At 47.4% G+C, this 23,537-nt stretch overlaps 1 protein-coding gene and 1 non-coding gene across 2 annotated transcripts in view; one reads left to right on the forward strand and one right to left on the reverse strand.

Annotated features, from left to right (window-relative positions):
- itpr1b (inositol 1,4,5-trisphosphate receptor, type 1b) overlaps window positions 1–21,942 on the reverse strand; it is a 133,513-nt gene extending 111,571 nt beyond the window's left edge. The window contains exons 1-3 of the mRNA XM_042339713.1: window positions 21,838–21,942; window positions 20,667–20,786; window positions 17,233–17,303 (exon numbers count right to left, since the gene is read on the reverse strand). Of these exons, the coding sequence (XP_042195647.1) occupies window positions 17,233–17,303; window positions 20,667–20,761 (166 nt within the window). The 5' untranslated portion in view covers window positions 20,762–20,786; window positions 21,838–21,942. The remainder of the gene's footprint in view (window positions 1–17,232; window positions 17,304–20,666; window positions 20,787–21,837) is intronic.
- On the forward strand, window positions 5,362–5,435 carry trnav-uac. Its single transcript has one exon. It is a non-coding gene; the product is annotated as a tRNA-Val (tRNA).
- Window positions 21,943–23,537: the final 1,595 nt, after the last annotated feature.

Below are 23,537 nucleotides of genomic sequence, written 5' to 3' on the forward strand. Positions count from 1 at the left end.
CCTGAAGAAATCTGTTTTCAAACCTTTTGCTCTCCTGACCCCCATGACATTACAACCCCTCTCTTCTGACCCACTCCACCCACCCCCAAACAGCTTTACATACTCAAACGCAACCCAGCTGCTGCCATACTGGATTTGGTCCAATAAAACTTTCTCTCGTGGCAGGAAGTTGCTGTCTAAGTTCACCGTTACTATGGGGGTCACTGCGGAGAACATACTTTAAATGCGGTTGAGTGTTTTTTCTTGAAAGAAAGGCAGAGAGAGAGAGAAAAAAAAAAGACCTTGGATTCCTCCCAGCTTTGAAAGGAAACGCAATTTGGACGGCAGGAAATAGATAAAATATGAGAATGACTGCACGAAACAAGATCAAAGATAGGAAAGACGCTGTGTTTGCAGATCCAGCCCCCTCCCCCTCCAAAAAAACTCCCTCACACACACATACATACATACACCCCTCCCCCTACACACCCACACACCTCTCTACCCCCACACATACACACACCTCCCCCCCCCCACACACACACAGCCCCCAACCAAAACACACTCCACCTACCCCCCCCCTCCCCGATCAAACACACACATGTCGATGCTTTCAATGAGATCTTTGCTCTCAACAAAAGAACACAGAATGTTTCCTCCCACCCCAATTGACAACGGTTTTTTTCCCCCCCCCCAGTTGATCGAGTATCTCAACTCACTTTACTCTCCAACTGAGGCCATTCATTCACACCTCACTGGAAACATCTCATAGTCACGACATGACAACGTCAACTCGTCTGCTGTCTGACCACACGCACGTGACACGTTAGCACGTGCTGGTGTTACTGGCGGCCATGTTGAAGTGGACAACATCCCCTTTCCCCCACCATCTGGCTCCAACAGACCACTGCGGGAAGGCGAGGGCTACGGGACTCAACAAAGGCACGAAGGAAACGAAAACAAATCAAAGCTTTGGGTCAGTGAGGTTGGAAAATAAAGGGAAGGTGGTGCGAGAGGTAAACGGTCAACAAGGGGCAGCGTGCATTTGGCTCACACTGCTCCGTGTGTCACGTGGACCACTCCCTTTCCCTTATCTTAAGAGAAGCAGCATCTTTCCCACTCTCTCCCTCCCCCCCCCCCCCCAATTCTCTCTCCTCTCTCGGATATAGAGTTGAGATAGAGTGGGCCACGATTCCAGCCTCTCACCCTCTCGCTGCCTCCTTCAGTCAGCAGTGCAGAAGCATTACATTACCAAACAAGGCAAGTGGACGTGTCAATACGAACAGCCCCACTTTCCTCAAAGTCGGAGTGCCTGTCTGCCCGCCTATCAGAAACGACACTTGATCTGACCTCCGGCGTAGAGATAGGGGGCCTGAATGCTGTGCGTGCAGCAAAGAAATGGACCTGTGCCAGAGCCGGCAATTCATGAAAACACACGCACACACACACCACGACAAGAAAAAAAAAACACAACACGTCAAATTCAACTGCAGTGACAAGAGGGTCAAGAGCTCGTTGCACCTTGTGCTAAATTCAGAAGAGAACCACAAGGTCACGTCAGCTCTCGGATGATAAGGAATATGAAGCCTTCAGGGGCCTGTATCGCTTAGATGCCGCAATATAAGGAGAGCGTCCCGCCCCACTCAAACCACCGACTTCCAGGTCGTTAGGCCACCGTTAACCTCGCTTTCTGCGCAAACCGCGCTGACGTCGCTTCCCGTGCGTCCTCTGACCGAAGTTGTTCCACTCGAACCCTCCTTAACCGTGCCTGGGTAAAACTCGCCCCACCCCGCCCCACCCGCCCCCGGTCAAGATCTACTCGACTAACGTGATCAGTCCCCGGGGGCAGGGAATCCTCCCACTCAAGTCCCGTTAACCCTGCAAAGCAAAACAGGGTTGGGTGGTGCTTGCAGGACAATCAGCGGGAAAGCTTGGCGGACGGCAATATCAATGACAAGCTGTGCGGTTTTAGCTGGTTAGACTCCAGCAGTTACCCCAACGCACACTATGAGGTCCCTAAGCCTCGGGCTCTGACCAACCTGCACCTAATCCTTACCGGAATTAGGTAGACAGGAATGTGTCTCTCCAGAGAGAGAGAGAGGAGAGAGTGCGCATTCCATCCCAAGAATCTATCTCTGGGATTTCCATGTGTTGGTGGGATGCAGGGAATTCTCAGCTTGGTTTGGGTGACGGGTTTAAGCACGGTGATGGGTTTCTGCATGTGTCAAACGCCTGGCCGACCCCAAAGCAAATCATCGTGGCATTTCGGAACGCACAGAATTTGGCAAATGGTTAAAACACAGCCACGACTTGGAAGGCGTTTTGCTGCAACTTCTTTTAAGGAACTGCATCGAACCTTCTTCATTTACTGTAAACTGTGCGGGGACCGCAACGCCTCAATGTGAAGGCCGTTTGGCAAGAGATAGGCTGAAGTCCATTAAAAGCCAACATCTCCCTCAACTATGCCTTCATTCCAATGGTGATTAGCTTATTATTGCACTGTCAGAGGTGGGGGGGTGGGGGGTGGTGGGGTGGAGGAGAGCAGGCCTTGGTGGGGTGGGCAGGAGGAGGAATGGAATATACAGTATATCAGATTGTTTCTATCTGTGGCCCTTTAAACTGCTTCCAAGACAATCATGGCAGGATTTCGGCTCTGTGCAGCAAACCAACAACATTGTGAAAGAAAAAGAAAATCGGGGACACAGCTCAGCTCCCCGTCAGAAGGAGTGTGTGGGTTGGGAGGGGGGGGGGGGTTGGGGCGGGTGGAGAAAGAAAAAGGCTGGGGTGAAGCAAAGGACCTGTTGCATCAGGGTTATGGCAATGTTTGAATGGCATCATCAACTACCACCCAGTTAGAGAGACTGATGTCTGACAGTGCCTGGTCAATATAAACAGAGTGCCCTGACACCCCAGTCAACGACCGACTTCCAGGTGGCCGGGTCACCGGTTCCATGCATCCCAACTATAGACGGACATTCCAGAGATGTTTATTGGAATGGAATGCCCACTCTCTCTCCCTGGAGGGATGCATCCTGCTTACCTAATTCCAGAGCGTATTAGGTACAGGTTGGCAAGAGCCAAGGCTTGGGGGCCACGGCGTGTGCGTTGGGGGTAACTGCTGGGTGTCTAAACAGCTTGGAAAAAAAAATACACACACACAAAGAGCACTGCGTGGCAAGCTTTGTGGCCGTTCGTCCAGCTAGGACCACTCTACCTGGGAGGACCTTGGCTTGCAGGGTTAACGGGAGCGGAAACGGGAAGTATCCCCGCCTACACACGCGGGTGTGTAAAAAAAAAACAGCTTCCAAATTAAGACTGAATCGAAGCATCTTCCACGATTCTGTCCGTGCCACCTTAAATTTGGAAGCAACACAAAACGGTCTCACGAGGTGCAATTTCAGGGTTGTGTGGAGAGCCGGCTGTGCAGAAACTTGGCAGCGTGCAGCAATTAGCCAGACACACCACTGATGGGGAAAAAAAATAAGGTACCCATTTAATTCAGTCAAATCCTTTTAATGATCGAGATCAGCACCCCAAGTGACAATGTAAAAAATAATAATAATAATCCGTGCAGTTGATACGGCGCCTTAGCCTGTCTTTGAGACGTCTCAAAGCGCTTCACGGAATATGCTGTCAAGTGAATTGACTGTGCGTACTTTGTGGGCGAAACCCGGCAGCCAATTGCGCACTGCAGCGTCCCCACAAACAGCCGTGGATTGAAGTGACCAATTCATTATTTTTATTTTTTTTTGGGGGGGAAGGAATTATTCCCCCCCCGGAAAAGCGACCCGCCCATCGACAAACAACTGGGTTCCTACTAACTGCTAGGTAAAGGGAGACGTGTGGAGTAAGGAAACTTGCCTAACATTTTGCCCTGCCGGGCATCAAACCCAGATCTCTCGCTTGCGAGGCGAGCGCTCAAACCACTGAGCTACAGGAATCCACGGCCTCACTATTCCTTTTATGTATTCCTCTTAGCGGGCAAACGGTGTGCGTCTCCACAAGTCTCCCATTAGCTTCTGGAATTTATCCACCCACTCCAGTGGATCTTTAATAAAAACCAGAAGTGGCTGGGCACGCGCAGCATCTACGGAGAGAGGAAAATGAGCTCACGTTTCAGGTCGATGACCTTTCGTCAGAACTCATTTTCCGCTCTCCATGGATGCTGCCTGACCTGCTGCGCTGTGGGTTCCTTCTGTTTTTATTTCAGATTTCCAGCATCTGCAGTATTTTGCCCAGCGCATGGTGAGCTTGCACGGTTTTGACAAAGGCCTCGCCTCCGCACACAAGTCTTCGTTGTGGGTTACGAAGCAGAGGCGTCTGTGATTTACGATGATCCAGCGAGCGGTAAATTGATAGGGGGTTGGGGATGCATAGGGGCGAATACCGTCCTCCCATATCTGGAAGGGAAGTGGTCACAGCCCAGCAACAGAAAGAAAGTAACTGCAGGAAAACCAGCATAGTCATTCTCCGCACGCTCTCTCTCTCTCTCCCCCCCCCCCCCAACCTCGCCCAAGGCTTGCTGGCTGGCATGCCTTGTGCTTGCAAAGCAGAGGCTCAGTTTATTACCAAAAAATGTCTATTTCAGGAAATTGCAAAGGTTTAGTTTTCCACAAGAGGATATACTGTAGAAAGATGCATCCATCTGGGTTCCACTGAACACTACACAGCCACAATAGAAATTGCCTCTCAGCCCAGTGCAACTCAAGCACCTACACACAACACGATTTAAGGCTTGCGTAGGTTATAATAATAATAATAACAGCATTTGATATAGTGCCTTATCGCAGAATATATATCGTAAAGTGGATTGGTTTGTGTATTTTGTGGGCGAAATGTGGCAGCCAATTGCATACAGCAATGTCCTAAATAACAGTCACGGATTAACTGCTAAAAAAAATTTGACAGGAGGGATTATTAATAATATTTACATTTGAGATGTCTCAAAGTCCTTCCAGAATATACTGTCAAGTGAACTGACTATATACTTTGTGGGGAAACACAGGAGCCAATTGCACGCAGCAGTGTCCCACAAACAGTCGCGGATTGAAGTGGCCAAATTATTATTATTATTACTTTTTTTGAAGCGATTGCTACCCCTGGAAAAGCAATCCACAAATTAATAACAACTGGGTTCTGACTTACTGCTAGATAAACAGAGGCGTGTAGAGTAAGGAAACTTGCCCAAGGTTTGGCCCCGTCCGGGAATCGAACCTGGGTCCTCTCGCTTGCAAGGTGAGCGGGTTGACCACTATGCTACAGGACTCCACAACTAAAAGGTTATGCAACTGGGAACTCTCTGAGTGTGCTCACTTTTTCTTTTGCAAAGACTGATTGCCCCGTTGGATGGGAGGGTTGGCTCTGGCTGGATTGAGATCATTCAGTCCTGTAACTCAGCGGTTAGAGCACTCGCCTTACAAGCGAGAGGACCTGGGTTCGATTCCCGGGCAGGGCTAAATGTTAGGCAAGTTTCCTTACTCCACACGCCTCTGTTTACCTAGCTGCAAGTAGGAACCCGGTTGTCAGTCGATTGGCGGATCGCTTTTCTAGGGGTAATAATCCCCTCAAAAGAGNAAAAAATAATTGGGTCACTCAATCCACGACTGTTTGTGCAACACTGCTGTGTGCAACTGGCTGTCACATTTCACCCACAATATATAGTCAATTCACTTTACAGTATATCCTGTGAAGTGCTTTGAGACTTCTCGAAGACGTGATAAGGCGCTGTATCAAATCCAAGGATTATTATTATCCATGCACAGACTGATCCACATGGTACATGAATCCACTCACCATCAGTTAGCCCAAGAATGTGTGTGTTTTACAGTCCGTGCTTCGATGTGCACAACTCCCAGATAAACCACTTCCTCTGCCAGTGTAAGCAATTCTTTTTGCCTTGAATTCTAAGCATTCGCATTTGGCGTGGGCACTGTTTGCTGCAAAGTCACTCTCTCGCTCTCTCTCTCTCTCCTCATCAGGAGATGTTGGATGCCCGAGAATTCGATAAGAGTCCTTCCTCAAAATATGGAGACTACAAGGGTCTCAAAGCGCTTGATAGTTCATGGCTTGTGATGTGCTTAAGACTCTGTACTGACCCCTGAGAGATAGATAGTCGTGTGATAAGATGGCCAGAGAGTCACGATTTTAAGCTGCCTCTTGAGGTTATTATTTGCAACATGCGTAAACGAAGGCTAAGTACGTTAGGTGTGATTTACGGCGACTGCGAGAGGCTGGTTGTCAGAATTAAACCGAAGAGAAATGCGACGACCGCAGAAGAATCAGTTACCGGCCTTCCAGTATAACCGGAGAGCGTGGCACTGCGTTAGTGAGTGACAGCTCGACGGCAGACCAGAGCAAAGCATTCAAAATACCTTCCAAAATACTGCAATACCACATTACAAGGGCAACCCCCGTCTGGAAGACGTGAAAAGCGCTATATCAAATAATAATAATAATAATCCTTGCATTTGATATAGCGCTTTTCACGTCGGGAGGACGTCCCAAAGTGCTTCACAGAACACACTGTAAAGTGAGTTGACTGTATATTTGTGGGCGAACGCGGCAGCCAATTGCGCACAGCAATGTCCCACAAACAGTCGTAGATTGAAAATGACCAATTTATTATTGTTTTTTGGGTTTGGAGGGATTATTATTAGGCTCTGTGTGGAGTAAGGAAACTTGCCCAAGGTTTCGCCCTCTGCCTGGAAGGATTATGCAAGGATTATTATTAAATAGCGGAACAGGCTCGAGGGGCTGAATAGCTGACCCCTGCTGGCCTTTCTTCTCTCGTTAAGGATGCGGTGGGTGGGGGAGAGGTGGGGCAAAGAAGCATTGGCACTTTCCCCATCAGCGCAACAGAATTCCACCATGTTTTAGCAACGCAAGACCATTGTGCTTAGAATCTAGGATTGGGCAGAATTGTGGAAAACTCTTAAAATTCAGCCTTAATTTGGTGGCAGGGAGTGGGTCCTGTCCGCACAAGTCCGTGACGTGCAATGCTAGAGCAAGCGAAGCTCAGGCACTGGGTCAACTCTCAACGAGTCTATCCCGGCAAATCCCTCCGCCTCACCCCCTCTCTTGCCCCCTTCAAGTCCCGTCTTGCTCTTCGATCGTGCCCCTTTGGCCACTCTGCCACCCCCACCTGCTCTCCAGACCCAGCTCGGGTCGCAAACCCCTGACTGTCCAGCGCCCTGGGACGTGAAGGGCGCTGCATACAAGTATAATTTGTTGTTGTTGGGTCGACACAAAACATGTGCAGAATTCGAGTGCCAAACTTGGGTAAGAGTTTCTCTCTCTTCGCCCCCCACCCACATCACCACAAAGTCCACCCCTCCACAGCCGCGAACATTTCGCAAACGCGTCTCTGTGCAAATTTTAAGTGAAGAAAATTCTATGTAGAATGTGCTGCCTCAAATCCCTCCACATGGTATAAATCTCCAAGTACAAGTACCTCAAAGTAAACCTGTGTCAAGACAATAATAACAGCAGCAATGAGTGTGCCTCCCGTAGGGCATATCCAAAGACCTGCACTGACCTTGCTTTGCAGTGTAGGGGAAAAGGGTATCAATGGAATAATAATAATAAAATAATAATAATAATTCTTGTATTTTGATATAGCACCTGATCATTTTGTTGAGACATCTCAAAGCGCTTCACGGAATATACTGTGAAGTGAGAATTGATGGTATATTTTGTGAGGGAAACAAAACATACGGTACTCATTTCCTCCTAGTGTTTTTCCTTTTTTGCCAATTTTCTGCCAATCGACTAACAACAGGGTCCCTACTTACTGCTAGGTAAACAGAGGCGTGGGTTTCCTTACTCCGTTTCCAAACAGAATAAGGAAACTTGCCGAAGGTTTCGCCCTGCCGGCAATCAAACCCAGGTCCTCTCGCTTGCGAGGTGAGCACGAGAACCACTACACTACAGGACTAATAGAGCGACTTGCGTGAGTCATCAATCTACTCGAGAGTAATGTTAGTCACAAAGAATGTTTTTTTTTAAACTAGAAAAATATATATCATTAGAAAGACGAGTCTTCCATTAAGAGCAACCTCTCTGTCATCTGTCTGTCTCCCTTTTATTTTTTTGAAAAAAGGCTTTTAAACATGGACGTTTGTATCTTAGTGGCCTCATTACCACTGTCATAGCCAGGAATGTTTATTTCTTACATCAATGTCTACAAATACTTAGCTGACTTCTGGTAGAACTTCACCGTGGCTCAGTTCCAGAACCTAACTTGGCTCCTAAAAAGGTGCAAATGCCAAAGTCATTGACTTGAAGCGCTTCATTCCTTCTCCAGGCATCAGCCGTACAAACACACACACACACAGACAAGACAGTGTGGTGAGAGAGACCAGCTAACCTGACGCTCTCTCCCAATCTCTTCTGTCCCCTTCTGACTGCTCTCAGCATTTTTTTTAGTTGTGACAAAAAAAGTCAATCAACTTCGAAGCAACATTCTAACCAGCTATTAATTGCCATTCCCATCATACCGTATGTTTGTTTTGCCTTAAACTGGAACATAATTGTGGCCAGAACTCAACAGTGATGCACAACTGCTCTACAGAAGGCTCAACATCTCTTGCCCCTAATCTACAGAGGAAGGGGTTGGGGGCTGAGAGAGAGAGAGAGAGAGAGAGCGTAAGAGAGAGAGCTCGGAGAGAGAGAGAGAGAGAGGAAAAAAAAGAGTGCTTTTAGTTTACAGGCAACCGAAGACAGCATTGAGTAACCATCAACCCAACCCAGACAGTGATTTGATACAGAAATAGTTAGAAGAACTAAACTCCGCAGGCAGGGAGTCTGGCGAGAGACCAACTCTTGCGGGAGTCCATTAGTAGTAAGAGTGTTTCACACGGCCCCTGCTATTTTTGTTGAGAATGGGTTGTTTTTTTTTCGTCGTTTTTTTTTCTCTCTCGGAAAAGAAAAATGAAAGAAGTCATCGGGGAGTTTTACAACACGGGATGAAAGATGCGCTGAATATTCCGGAGGAATCTTCCCTAGGATTTTTACCCTCTTCCCCCCCACCCCCACCCCTCCTTGAAGTGTTCAGCGACAACAGCAAATGCATCGGAGTATTCCTTCCCTTTTTTTTTCCCCCTTTCTCTCTCTCTCGCTCCTCATTTTTTCTCCTTCACCCCCTCCCCCAAACTGAGCTGCAGTGTGCCTCTGTGACACGAGAGACATATTGATACACAGCTGGATGCTGCGAGCATTAGATCATAGCATTTTAACAGAGGTTTGGATTGCAGCAAAGCCTTGGATGAAAAAACACACAAAACAAGCTCGCAATTTAGAGGAGCTAAGACACAAATGTACGCTCAATCCACGACGGTTTGTGGGTCACGCTGTGCTCAATTGGCTGCTACGTTTCGCCCACAAAACACACAGTCAATTCACTTTGCAGGATATTCTGCGAAGAGCTTTAAGTCGTCGCAAAGATGTGATAAGGCGCTGTATCAGATGCAAGGATTATTATAATGTGCATTAGTGGTGCGTACGTTTCTCTCGCTCCGAGAAGCTAATCTGCGTGAAGGGCCCTATGTAACTGCGAGTTGCTATTGTTGCTGTATAAGATCCCGTTACAAGAAAAATCTCTCCTTTGTCATGGTGTGAGGTGGGGGGGCAGGAAGAATGTTTAATATCCAGTTAGGTGCACAGTAAAACATTTTCCTTAAACATCCCCCGATCCCCAGCAGGATGTTTTTTGGCAGAGGATGGTTGTTGGAGGAGGGGGGGGGGGTGTGGAGGGAGGGGAATGGGAAGAGATGAGAGTACTGGTTTATATTTAAAATATATATATATCTATTATGTGAGAAAAACTTAATTGCAAACTCTCCAAAGCGTCTTTAGCAACCGTGGTGTTGAGGGCTCAATGGAAGGAGATGAGACTTGGATCACTGGTGTTGTTGGCTATGTTTACACTCCACATTTTTTGTTGCCAGGGGATCGGGCATGAGATCAGGGTCTGGCCCGGTCGAGCCAGGACAATAGCTCTGGATCTCCTCCGCGCTCTCCCTCCCCATTTTACTCCAGGAACAATGAGAATCCCCCCCACCCCCAACCAACCCCCTATACATATACGCACGCACATACACACTCTGCTGAAAGCTCTCGCGTGGAACACGCACGGTTTCAAAGCTCTGCTTAAAAGCCTTCCTTTCCGATCGTGTTTACGGTCACCTCCTCCCCCTCGGGCTCGGAGTTGGGCTCCGCCGCTGTCAAGCGCTCCGAGGCACTGCCCTGCACGGAGGGCGCTGTGTAAGTGCAAGTTGTTGACGTGCACCATTGACCCATCCACACCAAACAGGAAGGATGTGGTCTCCAGCAAACCCGATGGCCCAGTAATGCTCTACTAAGCACCAATGCTTAGCCACTTTGGTTGCAGTGCGACAGAATGAAAAAGATACCGATTTCGAGGCCAACCTCTCAATCAAAACCGAGAACCACTCAGACGCACTCCATCGCCATAGCGACCGATCGAAGACTTCTCGAAACAGCACCAAACCCTCCAACCACACCGCTACCTCTTCCTGACGGAATGGGCGACCTCAATTAAAGAGTATGGTTATTTTTCTGCTCTTTTATAGCCTTCTGGGTTTCCATTTCCCTTCTAAATCCGTTGCTTTAATCTGAATTGAAGTTTCCCCACTCCATCAGTTTGACCATCCAGACGCGCAAAAAAAAAAAAAAAACCCCCCCCCAAAAAAAAAGGGTTCAGATTCAGATCCTCCAAATAATACTTTAATTAAAAAATTGCTTCCTCAATCCGCGGCTGTTTGTGGGACGCTGCTGCGCGCAAAACCGGCTGCCGGGTTCGCCCAAAAATACACAGTCAATCCACGTTACGGGATATCCCGTGAAGCGCATTGAGACGTCGTGAACTGAGCGAAGCAACTGGTCGCAGACCAGGCTGCAGCAAAGCCAGATCATCACATCGGGTTCCCCTATCTCCCCTCACTCCCAGATGGGTAACTGGTATTGTGAGATGGGTAACCAGCTAAGTGGCACGTTAACGGGTAAAGTTACTCACTGCTACCTGCCTTCGTTGCTTGGAGGTTGTGATGTAGCTAAACTCTGCCAAACGCTAGCATCTGTGATTTTTCAAAAAAAAACACACACACACACACACACACTCCTGGAACAAACTCATTAGGATTATATTTTTCACTGAAAGGAAAAGGAGAAAGTCCCGAGGAGAAGACTCCCAAACCCTTCACGGGCACAGTCAATACCCGCGAATGTGCCCCGAGAGAATAGAAATGCTAACAAAGCCACCGCTGGAGCCAGACAGGCATTAAAGATATTCCTGCACTTGCTATTTGTGCCTGTAATTGCTGAAATAAGTTATGCCAATAAGTAGGTCAAACGACCCTGGAGACGTGACAAAAGATGGAGCGGGAGAAAATCTACAGGTCTGTGGAGGCCATCTCATTAGTGAGCCTAGACTCAACACTGCCCTACTAAAAACGTGCATCTAAGTGACTTTTACCATCTACTTGCGGAGTGTGTGCGTATGTTGGGGAGGGGGGGGGAAGGGGGAGAAGGAGTGGGAAGGTGAGGGTCACTTACTGTACTGAGTGCTGCCGAAATATCGCCACCTCACAAAAGGTCGCTTTAGCAATTTGCGATCGCGCAGAGCTTTTCACGTGGGGAGGACGCCTCGAGAGCGCTTTACACGGCTGACTGGGTGACCGAGCTGTGGGTGGGGGGGGGGGGGGGGGGGGGAGAGTGGGAGAATTTGCCCTCGCTTGGTTTCCTTCTAAAAAAAAATCCGAAAGTAGCAGACTAATAAGAGTGCAACACACAGGGAATTTTTTTCCCCCCACCCATTCCAGTGAAAAAAGGCTTCAAAAATGGGGAGGGAGGGGGCGACGAGACTTGGGGGCAACGAGAACCCAGTGAAAAGTGATGGCTTTCACACATCCCTGCAGGTTAACCCTACCGCAGTTACGACATCTCAAAAATTACAACGGGGGGGGGGGTGGGGGGGGGGTGTTGGGGGAAAGCTTTGTAAGCTTCAAAGATTTTACGAGAAAACAGTTCGGCTTTTAGACGAATAGATAAATCGCTCAACTTAAAGCAAGTGACCTGTGGCATAAAATAGGCCTCGAACCTCGGGATAAACCCGGACCGCCACATACTTTACAGCACAAAGTTAAGACAATGGAACGGCAGCCAAGTTATTATCAAGTGGAGTGGGATCTGCACATCATCGCGACGCTGCGGAGTTGTACTCTCCTGCTGTCAGGCCGAACCGAGACAGATAGAGAAAAATCAAAGGGAATCAAACCCTCCCACTGTAAACACAATCATCCTTTAACTCGCAGAGTCAATTATACCAGTTGTCCTGCTCCCCTCCACCCCCACCCCATCCCAGACGATCCTGAAAATAAACTGGTTGTCTAGGAAGTTGTATTTCCTGCCCAGAGACTTGTTACTGCCTTGTCCAGAGGGGAGCAGAGCAAAACATGCTCTGAAAGATCAGGCTTTGTTTCTGTCAATTACAGGGCTCAGCTCAAAGGGGAAAGATTTTCTTTACGATGTTTATGTCAGTATCTGAATTCAAAGACTCAACGAGCTAATAATAATCGATGCATTTGCTATAGCGCCTTATCACGTCTTTGAGATGTCACAAAGTGCTTCACAGGATATATTGTAAAGTGAATGGACGATATTTTGTGGGTGAAACGCAGCAGCCAATTGCACACAGCAGCGTCCCGCAAACAGATATGGATTGAGTGACTAAAGTTTTTATTACCCACGGAAACTGATCCGCCAATCGACTAACAACCGGGTTCCTACTTACTGCTAGGAAACAGTCGCGTGGGGTAAGGAAACTTGCCGAAGCTTTCGCCCTGCCCGGGAATCGAACCCGGATCCTCTCGCTCGCGAGGCGAGTGCTCTAACCAAAGCATTACAGGACTCTTCACGCCCGTCACTTTTTCTCGCCTCAATTTCACCCTCACCCCATCCCTCCATCTCGCCCTCCTCAATTCTGTGAGATTTATTTTCAGTAGACAACTTGTTCTTCTCTGGCTAGGGGCATCCAAAGAAGAGTTAATTTTTGATTAACAGCAAAAAGTGCACATGGGCTCTCTTAATTGCCCCCCACACCCTTCCAGGCAATCGCGTAACACGCCTCGGCATACACCCAGGTGTGGGGGGTGTAGAAGGAAACAAGGATACACATTGCTGCATCTACCGTTCCAAAATCACTTTACATTTCTAACCCCAACTGCACACACCCTTTCAATAGACAAAGCCGCACAGATAGACAGGAGCGCATCAGTGAAGCTCACAGTTTACAAAACCTTTATAAAGAACAGACACTGGAGGAAGGCTCTCTCTCCAATTCTGCTTGCGCCTGTCAGGCCTTTTAAGACGAAAGTCCCCTCGATATTTACATGAATTCATACCAACTCGTGCTTCTTGCTGAGTGTTCGAGAACATTTCAGCTTACCAAGGCTTTCCTGACCATCATTCATCAGCTTTGGAAACCTCGACACAAAACTACCCAGGTCCCAGCGCAGCTTGTGCGGAGGACAAGATGCAAACAACTGCCACAGGACTTGCTGAAACAGTTCAAGGGTTTGGCGATGGGGATAATTAAGGTGGACAGGCAGGAAGGGGTCAGCATGGCATGTGTGGTTAGAGAGCTCGCCTCGCAAGCGTGAGGACCCGGGCTCGATCCCCCAGCAGGGCAAAAACGCTGGGCAAGTTTCCTTACTCCACCCGCCTCGGTTTACCGAGCAGTAATTAGGAACCCGGTTGTTAGTCGATTGGCGGATGGGTTTTCCGGGGGTGATATAACCCTTCAAAAAATAAATAATTTGGTCACTCAATCCAAAACTGTTTGTGGGGACGCTGCTGTGCGCAATTGGCTGTCAGGTTCCGTCCACAAAATACAGTCAATTCGCTTTACAGTAGATTCTGGGAAGCGCTTTGAGAGGAAACTGAAAGTACAATCGAAGAGGCAAGTCTCAAGGCAGGGTTTGAACCCAGGGAGGGAGGGTACAAGTCAGGAGGGTGTCCCTGCAAGGAGTCAGACCGAGCCTGAGCTCTCTCTTTGTCGCTAGTTTCAGTTATAGGCAGAAGCCTGGAAACTAGTTGGTCATTTAATGATCAGCTTTTATGGGGGGGGGGGGGGGGAAATCTCACAGCAAACAAGCTCCAAAATGATATGTCCTGTTGGTTTCAGTACACAAAGATATAATGGAACGCAAACTGAACATTACAATATATATTAAAATGCTTTCAATCATCATGTACCTCCTTTGCTGGTTAAGGAAGAGAAATCAGCTTCACATCAGAGCAAAATTAACTTATCAACTTCCTTTCAGAATGGGTTTAGTCAATTTCCCTTCACAATTCATCCGTCACCTAGCTACGCTGAGGCAAGGCTTGGGAGATACAGGATGCTATTAATTTGGAACTGGTTTCCTCGGAAAACTAATAATAAGACGACAAATGCACACAAATAGTGTGTCAGTCCAGCTCAGTCGCTGGTTAAACTTTCAGACCAACACTCTGCAGTCCGCAAGCCTTGGTTCGAGCCAACCTACGCCTCATACTTTCCGGAAACAGGTAAGCAGGATGCATCCTCCAGGGAGAGAGAGAGAGAGAGAGAGCGAGCGCATCTCATTCCAACAATCCATCTCTGGGATTTCCACGTGTGGGTGGGATGCGTGGAGTTCTCAGCTTGGTTTGGATACTCCTAAGCGACGGTGATGGGTTTCCACATGTCTCAGACACACGGCTGACCACAAAAGAAAATCACTCACACTCTTGCCTTAGAGGCAGATGGTTGTGGGTTCAAGCCCCATTGCGGACTTTAAACTCACACAGTCTAGGCTGACCCTCCAATGCAGTGCCGGGGGAGGTGTCGTGCTTTGGATGAGATCCAAAGTCCTGCCTGCCCTGCATGTTAAAAATCCCATGGTGCTACTGGAAGGAGAAGGGAGTATCTGTCTACCCGGTATCCTGGCCAACAATCCCCCAAATACAATTAGTGTTTCACTTCATGGCTGTGTGTGGGGGGGGGGGGTTGCCGTGCGTAAATTGGCTGCTGTATCCACCAATAAAATACACGGTCACTACACTACAGTGCTTAAAAAAAAATTACAGTTACTACACGTCTATAGCAATTATCTGCAAAGTGCTTTGAGACTCTCTGGTCTTATACCGAATGCGAGGATGATCTCCCCAAGCCGCATCCCACCCAATATTCAAACCACACTCCCCTCTTGATGCTCAATGAGAGCAGAGTTGAGTTTACTAACATGACCCAAAGCTTGGGTTAGTGTCTGACGCTAACCCACGTTCCAATCGTGGTTTAAATAAAATGAAGCGAATTCAGAGCCCCATTCCTTTTCTGCAATGAAGGTTCACGTCGGAAGACAGTATATCAAACAGAACGTACGATACTAAGGTGAGAAAGTGGACCAAACGCCACCCAATCGGCATTGGGAGTGCAGTACTGAGTAGATATCAAGGGGCAGGAATGCTGGTTAGTTTGTTCCACCGAGGACCAAGGTTCTCAACAATCTGTCTGTGGAATTTCCATGCGGAGGTGGGATGCATGGAATTCTCAGTTTGCTTTGGATGCTTTTAAGCAATGGTGATGGGTTTCCGCATGTGTCAGACACTTGGCTCACACAAAAAAAAACACACACCAAGGCCAATTATAGCTCTGCTATTAACTCTTGCCACCACTTAGAGCAGTCATCGCTGCAGGCAGCGAATTTATCTCCATGCGCACGTCTGCCATTGTTCATGATGGTAGATCGCGATCAGACTTGTGGCCAGAGATTGCTGTCAATCTTGGGTACTGTTTACGACATTTGTGTGGTATCGAACGAGTTGAACGCAGCATCTCAATTTTTAAAGTATTGCCCGGGAAAAACAGTTGCGGGTTTGATAACATTGTTTTGGGGTCAGTCACGATAGAGATATGCACACACACACACACACACCTGTCCACAACCACTGGTAACCACGCTACCAATCAAACAGTTCCAGATGGCAGAGTCTATTCCAATGGTAAACAGAACCTACAGGCAGAGGGTGAGAGGGGGTGGGGAGAGAGAGCGAGAAAGAAAGGAGAGAGAAAGGAAATAGAGCGAGAGAGAGAGATGCCCACCACACACACAGCGCAGACAGAATGTTACATCCTCGAACAGGAAGCCAGAACGAGTACTTTGGCAATTTCCTCACTGCCAGAGTAAATCTCTTCAGTGAAGGTTTGACCCTGACTGTGGCACAGTCCTGCGCAGATGTTTTGGTACCACACAAGGTTCTGTACCTCTTATCTCGTGCTCTAATTGACCCCAATCAAAAGTTCCAAAACAATCCGACAGCATTCACTATCATTTTGGGCGGGCGGGGGGAGTGGGGGTGTGTGTGTGCGTGTGTGTGTGTGATATAAAACTTCACGGTTGTTTGTGGGGCATTACGGTACAAAAATTGGCTGCCGCATTCACCTACTTTGGCACAGTCACTACGCTTCGCAATAAAGTCCAGCGAAGAACTTTGAGGCAAGATAAGGCACTGACTGTATCAAATGCAAGGATTATTATTACAGCAAGACCCAAGATCCCAAAACAGAGGTTCAGGAAGGTTAATGCGCTAACAGCGTTCACAATGCTGTGTGCCACAACGCTCCACAAATGGGGAATAACCAATTATTAAATGCGTCATCCAATCGGGATTAAGGAACCTAATTTTCCGCGCACAAATGAAGAGCTACTCTCAAAGGAATTCAGAATTAACAGGGCCATTTAGGTAAAGTCACGCGTCAAAACTGTAAAAGTCACCACTGCAAAAAGGAAACGTGGCCCAAAATTCCACCCAGTCTTAGCCTGCAAAACAGTCTTTTGCTTTAAACATTAGGACGTGGTTAGAACTGTGGGGAACTCTTCAATTCAGTGTAACGTTTGAAAACCGGCTTTCAAATTTTAGGCTGAAATTAAGGATTTAACCAGAATTCCCCAACTTATATTTTAAGGCAAACGGCTCCCGCAGGTTAGGACTAAGTGGAATTACACGGCCTTCGAAACTAATTATGAAACAAACCAGATTTTTAGGATTGACCCATTTTGTTAATCGTAGAGTTTTGAGACCATTAAATTGGTTGATGACCAATTGCACACATTGGAACCAGATCGGTCTATGTTGAGTCAGATTGTAAACGGGACACAGAACTTTCATTTCTCTTATTGCTCTTCTCACTAACCCTTTAGGCCCGAGACTCACCTCTGAATTTCTTAGGCGGGTTGTTCAAGTCTCCGGCATCTGGTTGGACCACACATCGATCATCCACAAGGCTACCAAAGGAAACAGAGGAGAAGTTTGTCAAATTATTTTTATTTTAAAACAAGACATTTACTTTCCGAGTCCCATATTCTGCATCTCTGCTCTTCCACCTGGATGATAAATTGCTAACAAAGTAATGGCTTTTCACATTGAGCCTTAAACTTGCCCACAGTTGCTGTGTTCTCCCAAAAAACACTCACAAAAAAAACTTATATATAAACAGTATGTAAAATAATAATTTGGTCACTCAAGCCACGACTGTTTCTGGGGACGCTGCTGTGCGCAATTGGCTGCCGCGTTTCGCCCACAAAATATACAGTCAATTCACTTTATAGTATATCCCGTGAAGCGCTTTGAGATTATTATTATATAACTTTGTCAAGCAGTTTGAGACTTCCGCCTGACATTGAAGATGCTGTGCCAAATGTAAGGATTATTATTATTACTACTAATAATTAATTATTATTAAAGAATTGAAATGTCTCAACGTGCTCAACAGTCGAAGTGCATGTCACTTTACAGGCATCACCCGTTATGAATCCCTCACAATAATATTATTAATAATAATCCTTCCATTTGATACAGCACCTTATTACATCTTCGAGACTTCTCAAAGCGCTTCACAGAATATACTGCGAAATGAATTGACTGGATTTTTGTGGGAGAAAAGGAAGGTTTACGGGCACGACCTGAAGACAGGGAAGGAGGGGGCAAGGCAGAGGGATTGAGGGAGAGCATTTCATAGTTTGGGGGCGTAGTGGCCGAAAGCACAGTCACCGATGGATGGCATATGGGACAAGTGGGAAACCGGAGGCAGTTGAGCGGAGGCAACAGGTAGTGGGTTAGGGGCGCTATGCAGGTCGGAGAGGTACAGAGGTCCCAGGGCAAGAAGCAATTTGAAGACAAGTGTGAGGATCTTAAAACACGATCCATTCAGTGATGGAGCCAGTGGAGCCTTACGCACATCTTTCCTCCACAAAGCTGTCCCACACAACAAGATGGGAGATCAGCAGCTTAGTGCCTTTGGACCCCTCACTCCACCAGCAGGGAAACCAGAGTGTTTTTTGGGGTCTTAATATCACAATATTTTACGACTGTTCTCATTACTCAGAACAGTTGAAATGCAACACCCATTGAGGGCAACCTTAACTGGATTTGTAACAGTAGCACACACATTGTTCACACTCTGGGCCAGGTGTCATAATTTTATAGATTGAGGCAAACCCAATAAAAAAAAACACATGTATCAACCAGCCTGTTACTCACTTCAGAGAGAAGATTATTCAACAAACTGTGAAGGTGCGAAAAAAAACACACACGGACGCTTAAAGTTCAGCCAAGACAAAGTTATATTCTACCCTGCGACGCCTCACATTATACTGCACTATTTGCTTACACAGTTGTCTCCATGGTGTTTTGGAAAGGGAGAATTGGACACCAAGTGGGAGGAATTTAACATGATAATAATCTTTGCATTTAATGTAGAGCCTTATCACGAGACGACTCAAAGCGCTTCGCAGGTCCTACTGTGAAGTGGGATGACCGTGTATTTCATTTATGGGCGAAACTCGGCAGCCAGTTTGCGCACAGCAATGTCCCACAAGTACGGAGTGAGTGGTGGAATTTGTTGAAAAGTACAACCGTGTGCAGCGGTAGCAGGTTAACTGGTTTGAAATCATTTTACATAGAATGATACAGCACAGATACAGCCCATTTGGCCCAACTAGTCCACGCCGATGTTTATACTCCGCACCAGCCTCCATCCTTACTGTTTCCGTCTCCCTCATGTAGGTTCCTCTTAAAATGTTTGACACCTTCCAAAAGGAGAAGGGAGTTTCTCTCTCTCCCCCCACCCCGGTGATCTGTCCAACATTCTTCCAGAAAAAATTGGGTCACTCGCTCCATGGCCGTTTGTTGGACATTGCTGTGGGCAAATTGTCTGCCGCATTTACCCACAAAACAACTTGGTTTTATATAGCGACCTCCACGCCTGACGGCGTCTCAGAGCGCTTTAAAAACACACACAGTCACTACATTCTACGGAAAATCATGTGAAGCGCTTCAGGGCCCTTCTGACGTGAATGCGCTATACTGAATGTTATGGATTGTTAGTATTGTTATTTTAATCCACGCTACGACGACTGCTTGGATCAAACAGCAAACGAGAGTGGGGGAGGGGGGGGAATAAGCAGGGACGTGGAAGGAGAGGAGATTTCCAAGTGCGTGTCTAAAGGTGAAGAAACACAGATGATGCACAGCGGATCATGGCTTTGGCAGAGTGCTACTGTTAGACATGGATAATCCAACAAGTGCATATTCCTGGCTGCCACCCCACTCCCACTGTCCTTACGCCCTTGCGTTAATTCGGAGATTGTGACCATACAACCAATTATTTCCCTTTCTCTGAAAAGCCCACGGTGAGGGGAGTGGGGGGGAAATGGTCTAAAATTGGAAAGGAGGACGAGAGCTGTTGGCAGGGGGTGAAGTTAACAGAGCAAGAGAAAGAATGAAGCCTTGCAGGGTTGAGTTGGGTTGGAAGGAAACATTTCACTTCGCAGTTCATTTGGAGCATGAATGTCACAATTGAATTACCCCCCCACACACACACACACATATATATATATATATATATAAAAATTATATATAAAAATATATAATATAGGTGAACCAAGACTCAGCAACTTCCAATGAAGTTCCCTTTAGTACAGCTGTTTGGAGTGAATGCCAGGGGTTGAACATGTGTGTGTGGGGAGGGGAAGCAGTGAAATAAAATCCAGCCAAAAGTCTTAGGGTAAACCTTATCAGGGAGTGGGGGGGGGGGGGGGGACAAACGACTTTATCTGGCAGATCTGCTGCCCTAATAGTTTTACTTCTTTTTAAAAAAAAGAAGTTAGTGCTGTTGATTTCAAGGCATCAGCAGCTGAGGTTCCAATTGCAATTAAGAATTATTTTTTTTTTGCACGTGGGTGTGTGTGTGTGGGTGTGTGTGTGGGGGGGGGGGGGGCAAATGCACACCTTTTCCCTGATTTTATTTATGTTGGGGATGGGGAAGGGAGGAAAAGATACTGACTTGACATTGAGTGGCAACTGAAGTCGACCCCTAAAACGACATGGAAATAAATGACAGGAGTAACTTGGGGTTGGTTTATTGGGGGGGTGGGGGGGGCTATTTATAATTTTAATTATTTTTGCTTTCTCTGTGTGTGTGTGTGTGTGTGTGTGTGTATTAATTTCACTCTGGATCAATTCTCTCCTGGGTTTTGCCCAGAGTGAAATGGACCAGAGGTGGGTTGCAATAAGCAATAGACAGATGCATCTGTGTGTGTGTGTCTGTGTGTGTCTCTCTCTCTCTCTCATTTCATCTCTAATCTTACCCCAAAGTGCTGATGAATCCATTGACGGAACCCTCGGCGAACAAGGAGACTATATCACCGATGTGCAGAAAACTGGACATCTTATCAGACATCATCTCTCCTCCTCCTCCTCCTCCCCTCCTGCCAAGGGAAGCACACAGAGACACCAGGAGATAGAGGTGATGGGGGGGGAGGAAAAAAGTACCATCAGACACCCTCATCTAACAAAAAAAAACACTTAAAGTTCCCATCACAACCCTCCCCAATAAAACCCACAGATGCAATTCACCCCCCAACCCATGCAATAAAAAAAAGAGGGTGAAAATAAGAGCAACCCTCCACCCACCCACCCACCCACCCAACATCCACACACTTCAGTTGGTACAGAAATTAACACGAAGCCCATCCATTGCTTCTTTTTTTTCCTGATTTGCACAGTATTTTTTTTAAAAAAAACAAAATCCTAAAGGCAATTACAAATGAAACTTTCAAGAAGACATCAGCAACAGCCCCCCCACCCCACCACCAGACCTTTCTGCTTCTTCAAATGTCTCATTGCAAATGCAATATGTATACCATATCAAACATGCAATAAAACAGCACACAATAAGAAATCATTTGCAGTTTGCAAGATGCACCCAACGCCCATTTAATTTACCTTCTACCCCATCCCAGTCTTCCCTTTGCTGGAAATGGATCAGAATCAATTCAATCTTTCGCTCCTCCTCTACCTCCCTCCCCCCCCCCCCCAACCCCACCCCTTTTTTTTTTGCAAGTTCACATCGTTTTGATATTTTTTTTGCAAAAAAAAAGTTGACTTCTGGTTTTTTTTAAGAAAAAAAAGGGGGTGAGTGGGGGTAGGGTGGGGGTTTGGGTGGGGTGGGGGGGGAGAAAGCCTCCATCCAGTTAGTTAATCAATGCCAACAGCAGCAAATCAATTGCATGTAACAGTTCCCTCCAAGTGAGAGAGAGAGAGGAGATGGAGGAGATGGAGGGGGGGGTGTGAGAGAGAGAGAGAGAGAGAGAGAGCAGTTCTCCTCCATCTCTCTCTCTCTCTCTGTCTCTTAATTCCTTCCTTCACTTAAGTTTGCTTTGGGCTTGAAGTTATGCAAAGGCAATGACAGCCCCAGACAGACAGGACAGACAGACAGACAGACAGACAGACAGACAGACAGACAAGCTCTTGGCTTACCTCTCAGACGTGGAGTTTAAATGCAACAGCAGAGGAGCAGCAGCAGCCAAAGCAGCAGCAGCAGTGTTTGCTAGAATGGGATGTGAGCAGTGTGGAGGAAGCCCATGGTGCTGGTCTGATTTTTTTCTCTCTCTCTCTCTCTCTACTTCTCTCTCTCTCTCTGGTCTGTCTGTGTGTTGCTGTGTGTGTGTGTCTCTGTGTCCTCTTCCTTCAACCAGATCCCCGTTGCAAATCACTCACACACTCACACTCACTCACTCTCTGCTCAGCTCCACTCTCCAACCACAGCTGTTCCAGTCCTTGGGTCCTATCAGCTGGTGATATAGCCCCCTGCGCGCGCGGTGCAGGCCGGGACTTGTAGTCCGCCGCAGCCCACCAGCAGCGGGAGGGGGAGGAGGCGTCACGCGCGCATGCGCTCTGCCGGGGCGCCGGGGCGACTACAACTCCCAGCGCGCCCCGCGCGCCCGCCCGCATCGGCTCGACGGTGCCCCGCCCAGCCCGGGCGCTGATTGGTCCCCGTTCCATTCCCCGCCCTGATTGGGCCGCAGCGGACGTGCCGATTGGACGGCGGGGACGTCGATCACCGCCCACCGCCAGCCCCGCCCCCACCCACCCTCTGAGAAAAGTTTCCTTGTTGGGCAACTTTTTTTGTATCCAAAAAACTTTGTGGACACCTGTGACTGTAAACCCCCCCACACACCCCTGAAAAAATAAACACCTGCCCCCCCCCACCCACCCCCCCCCCCCCACCCCGTGGATGCGCACGCGCACCCCGCACGGTCAGCCCTCCTCGCGCTGCGTCCGGCCGAGCGCCGTCGAGACGCCGTCGCGAAGGACGCGATAAAAGGCGCCGCAATGTCAGGATCGTTGAAAGCAGACGGAGGGTCTGGCAACGCGCTTTTTTTTTTGGTATCCCCCCACCCCCCCCCACCACCGCACGCAAACTACGCAAGTCACTACACCGCACAGCCTTATCCCGCGACGCGCTTTGAGACGTCTCGACCACGTGAGAATCGCACGCCAAGGGATTGCGATTCATTATTATTATTATTATTATTATTACTACTACTACTCGGTCTTTTCTTAAAATAAACTCAATCTGTCGTTTTCTTTTTTTTTTGGGTGGGGTTAAAAAAAAATATATATATATATAGATATATATAACCCCCAGTCGGGTTGCAATCTGTTTTATTTGTTTTTTTTAAAAAAAAATGTATACATTAAATAAAGCTTCAAAGTAAACGGAAGCGTTTTAAGGCTGAGATGTTGCTGCGAACAAAGGGTTTTCTTTTTTTTTATTAAAAAAAAGATTACTGAAGCTCAAGGGATTCCAGTGAACTCCTTTAGTTTTTTTCTTAACTAACACACACGCGCACACACAGAGACAGACAGAGACCACTGCATTTCCCTGAATCTGGATTTATAGATGTGTATATATAAAAATAAATATATATATATATGTATATGTCTGTTCGGGGCTTTTGTTCACCGGTGTTGAAGGTGTAAATCAGACGTAACTAACAGCAAATCCAGTGCCAGGAGGGAAAGAAAAGTTAAACCAAAAAATGTACAGGCAGTGTCCATCGTGTGTATATACGTGTGCAGTGTGTGCAGCGTGTAGTGTGTGTATAGGTGTAGTGTGTGTGTAGTGTGTGTGTATATGTTTAGTGTGTGTGTAGGCCTGTGTATACGTGTAGTGT

Source organism: Callorhinchus milii, unplaced genomic scaffold (genome assembly GCF_018977255.1).
Source record: "Callorhinchus milii isolate IMCB2004 unplaced genomic scaffold, IMCB_Cmil_1.0 Scaffold12, whole genome shotgun sequence".
NCBI lineage: Eukaryota > Metazoa > Chordata > Chondrichthyes > Chimaeriformes > Callorhinchidae > Callorhinchus > Callorhinchus milii.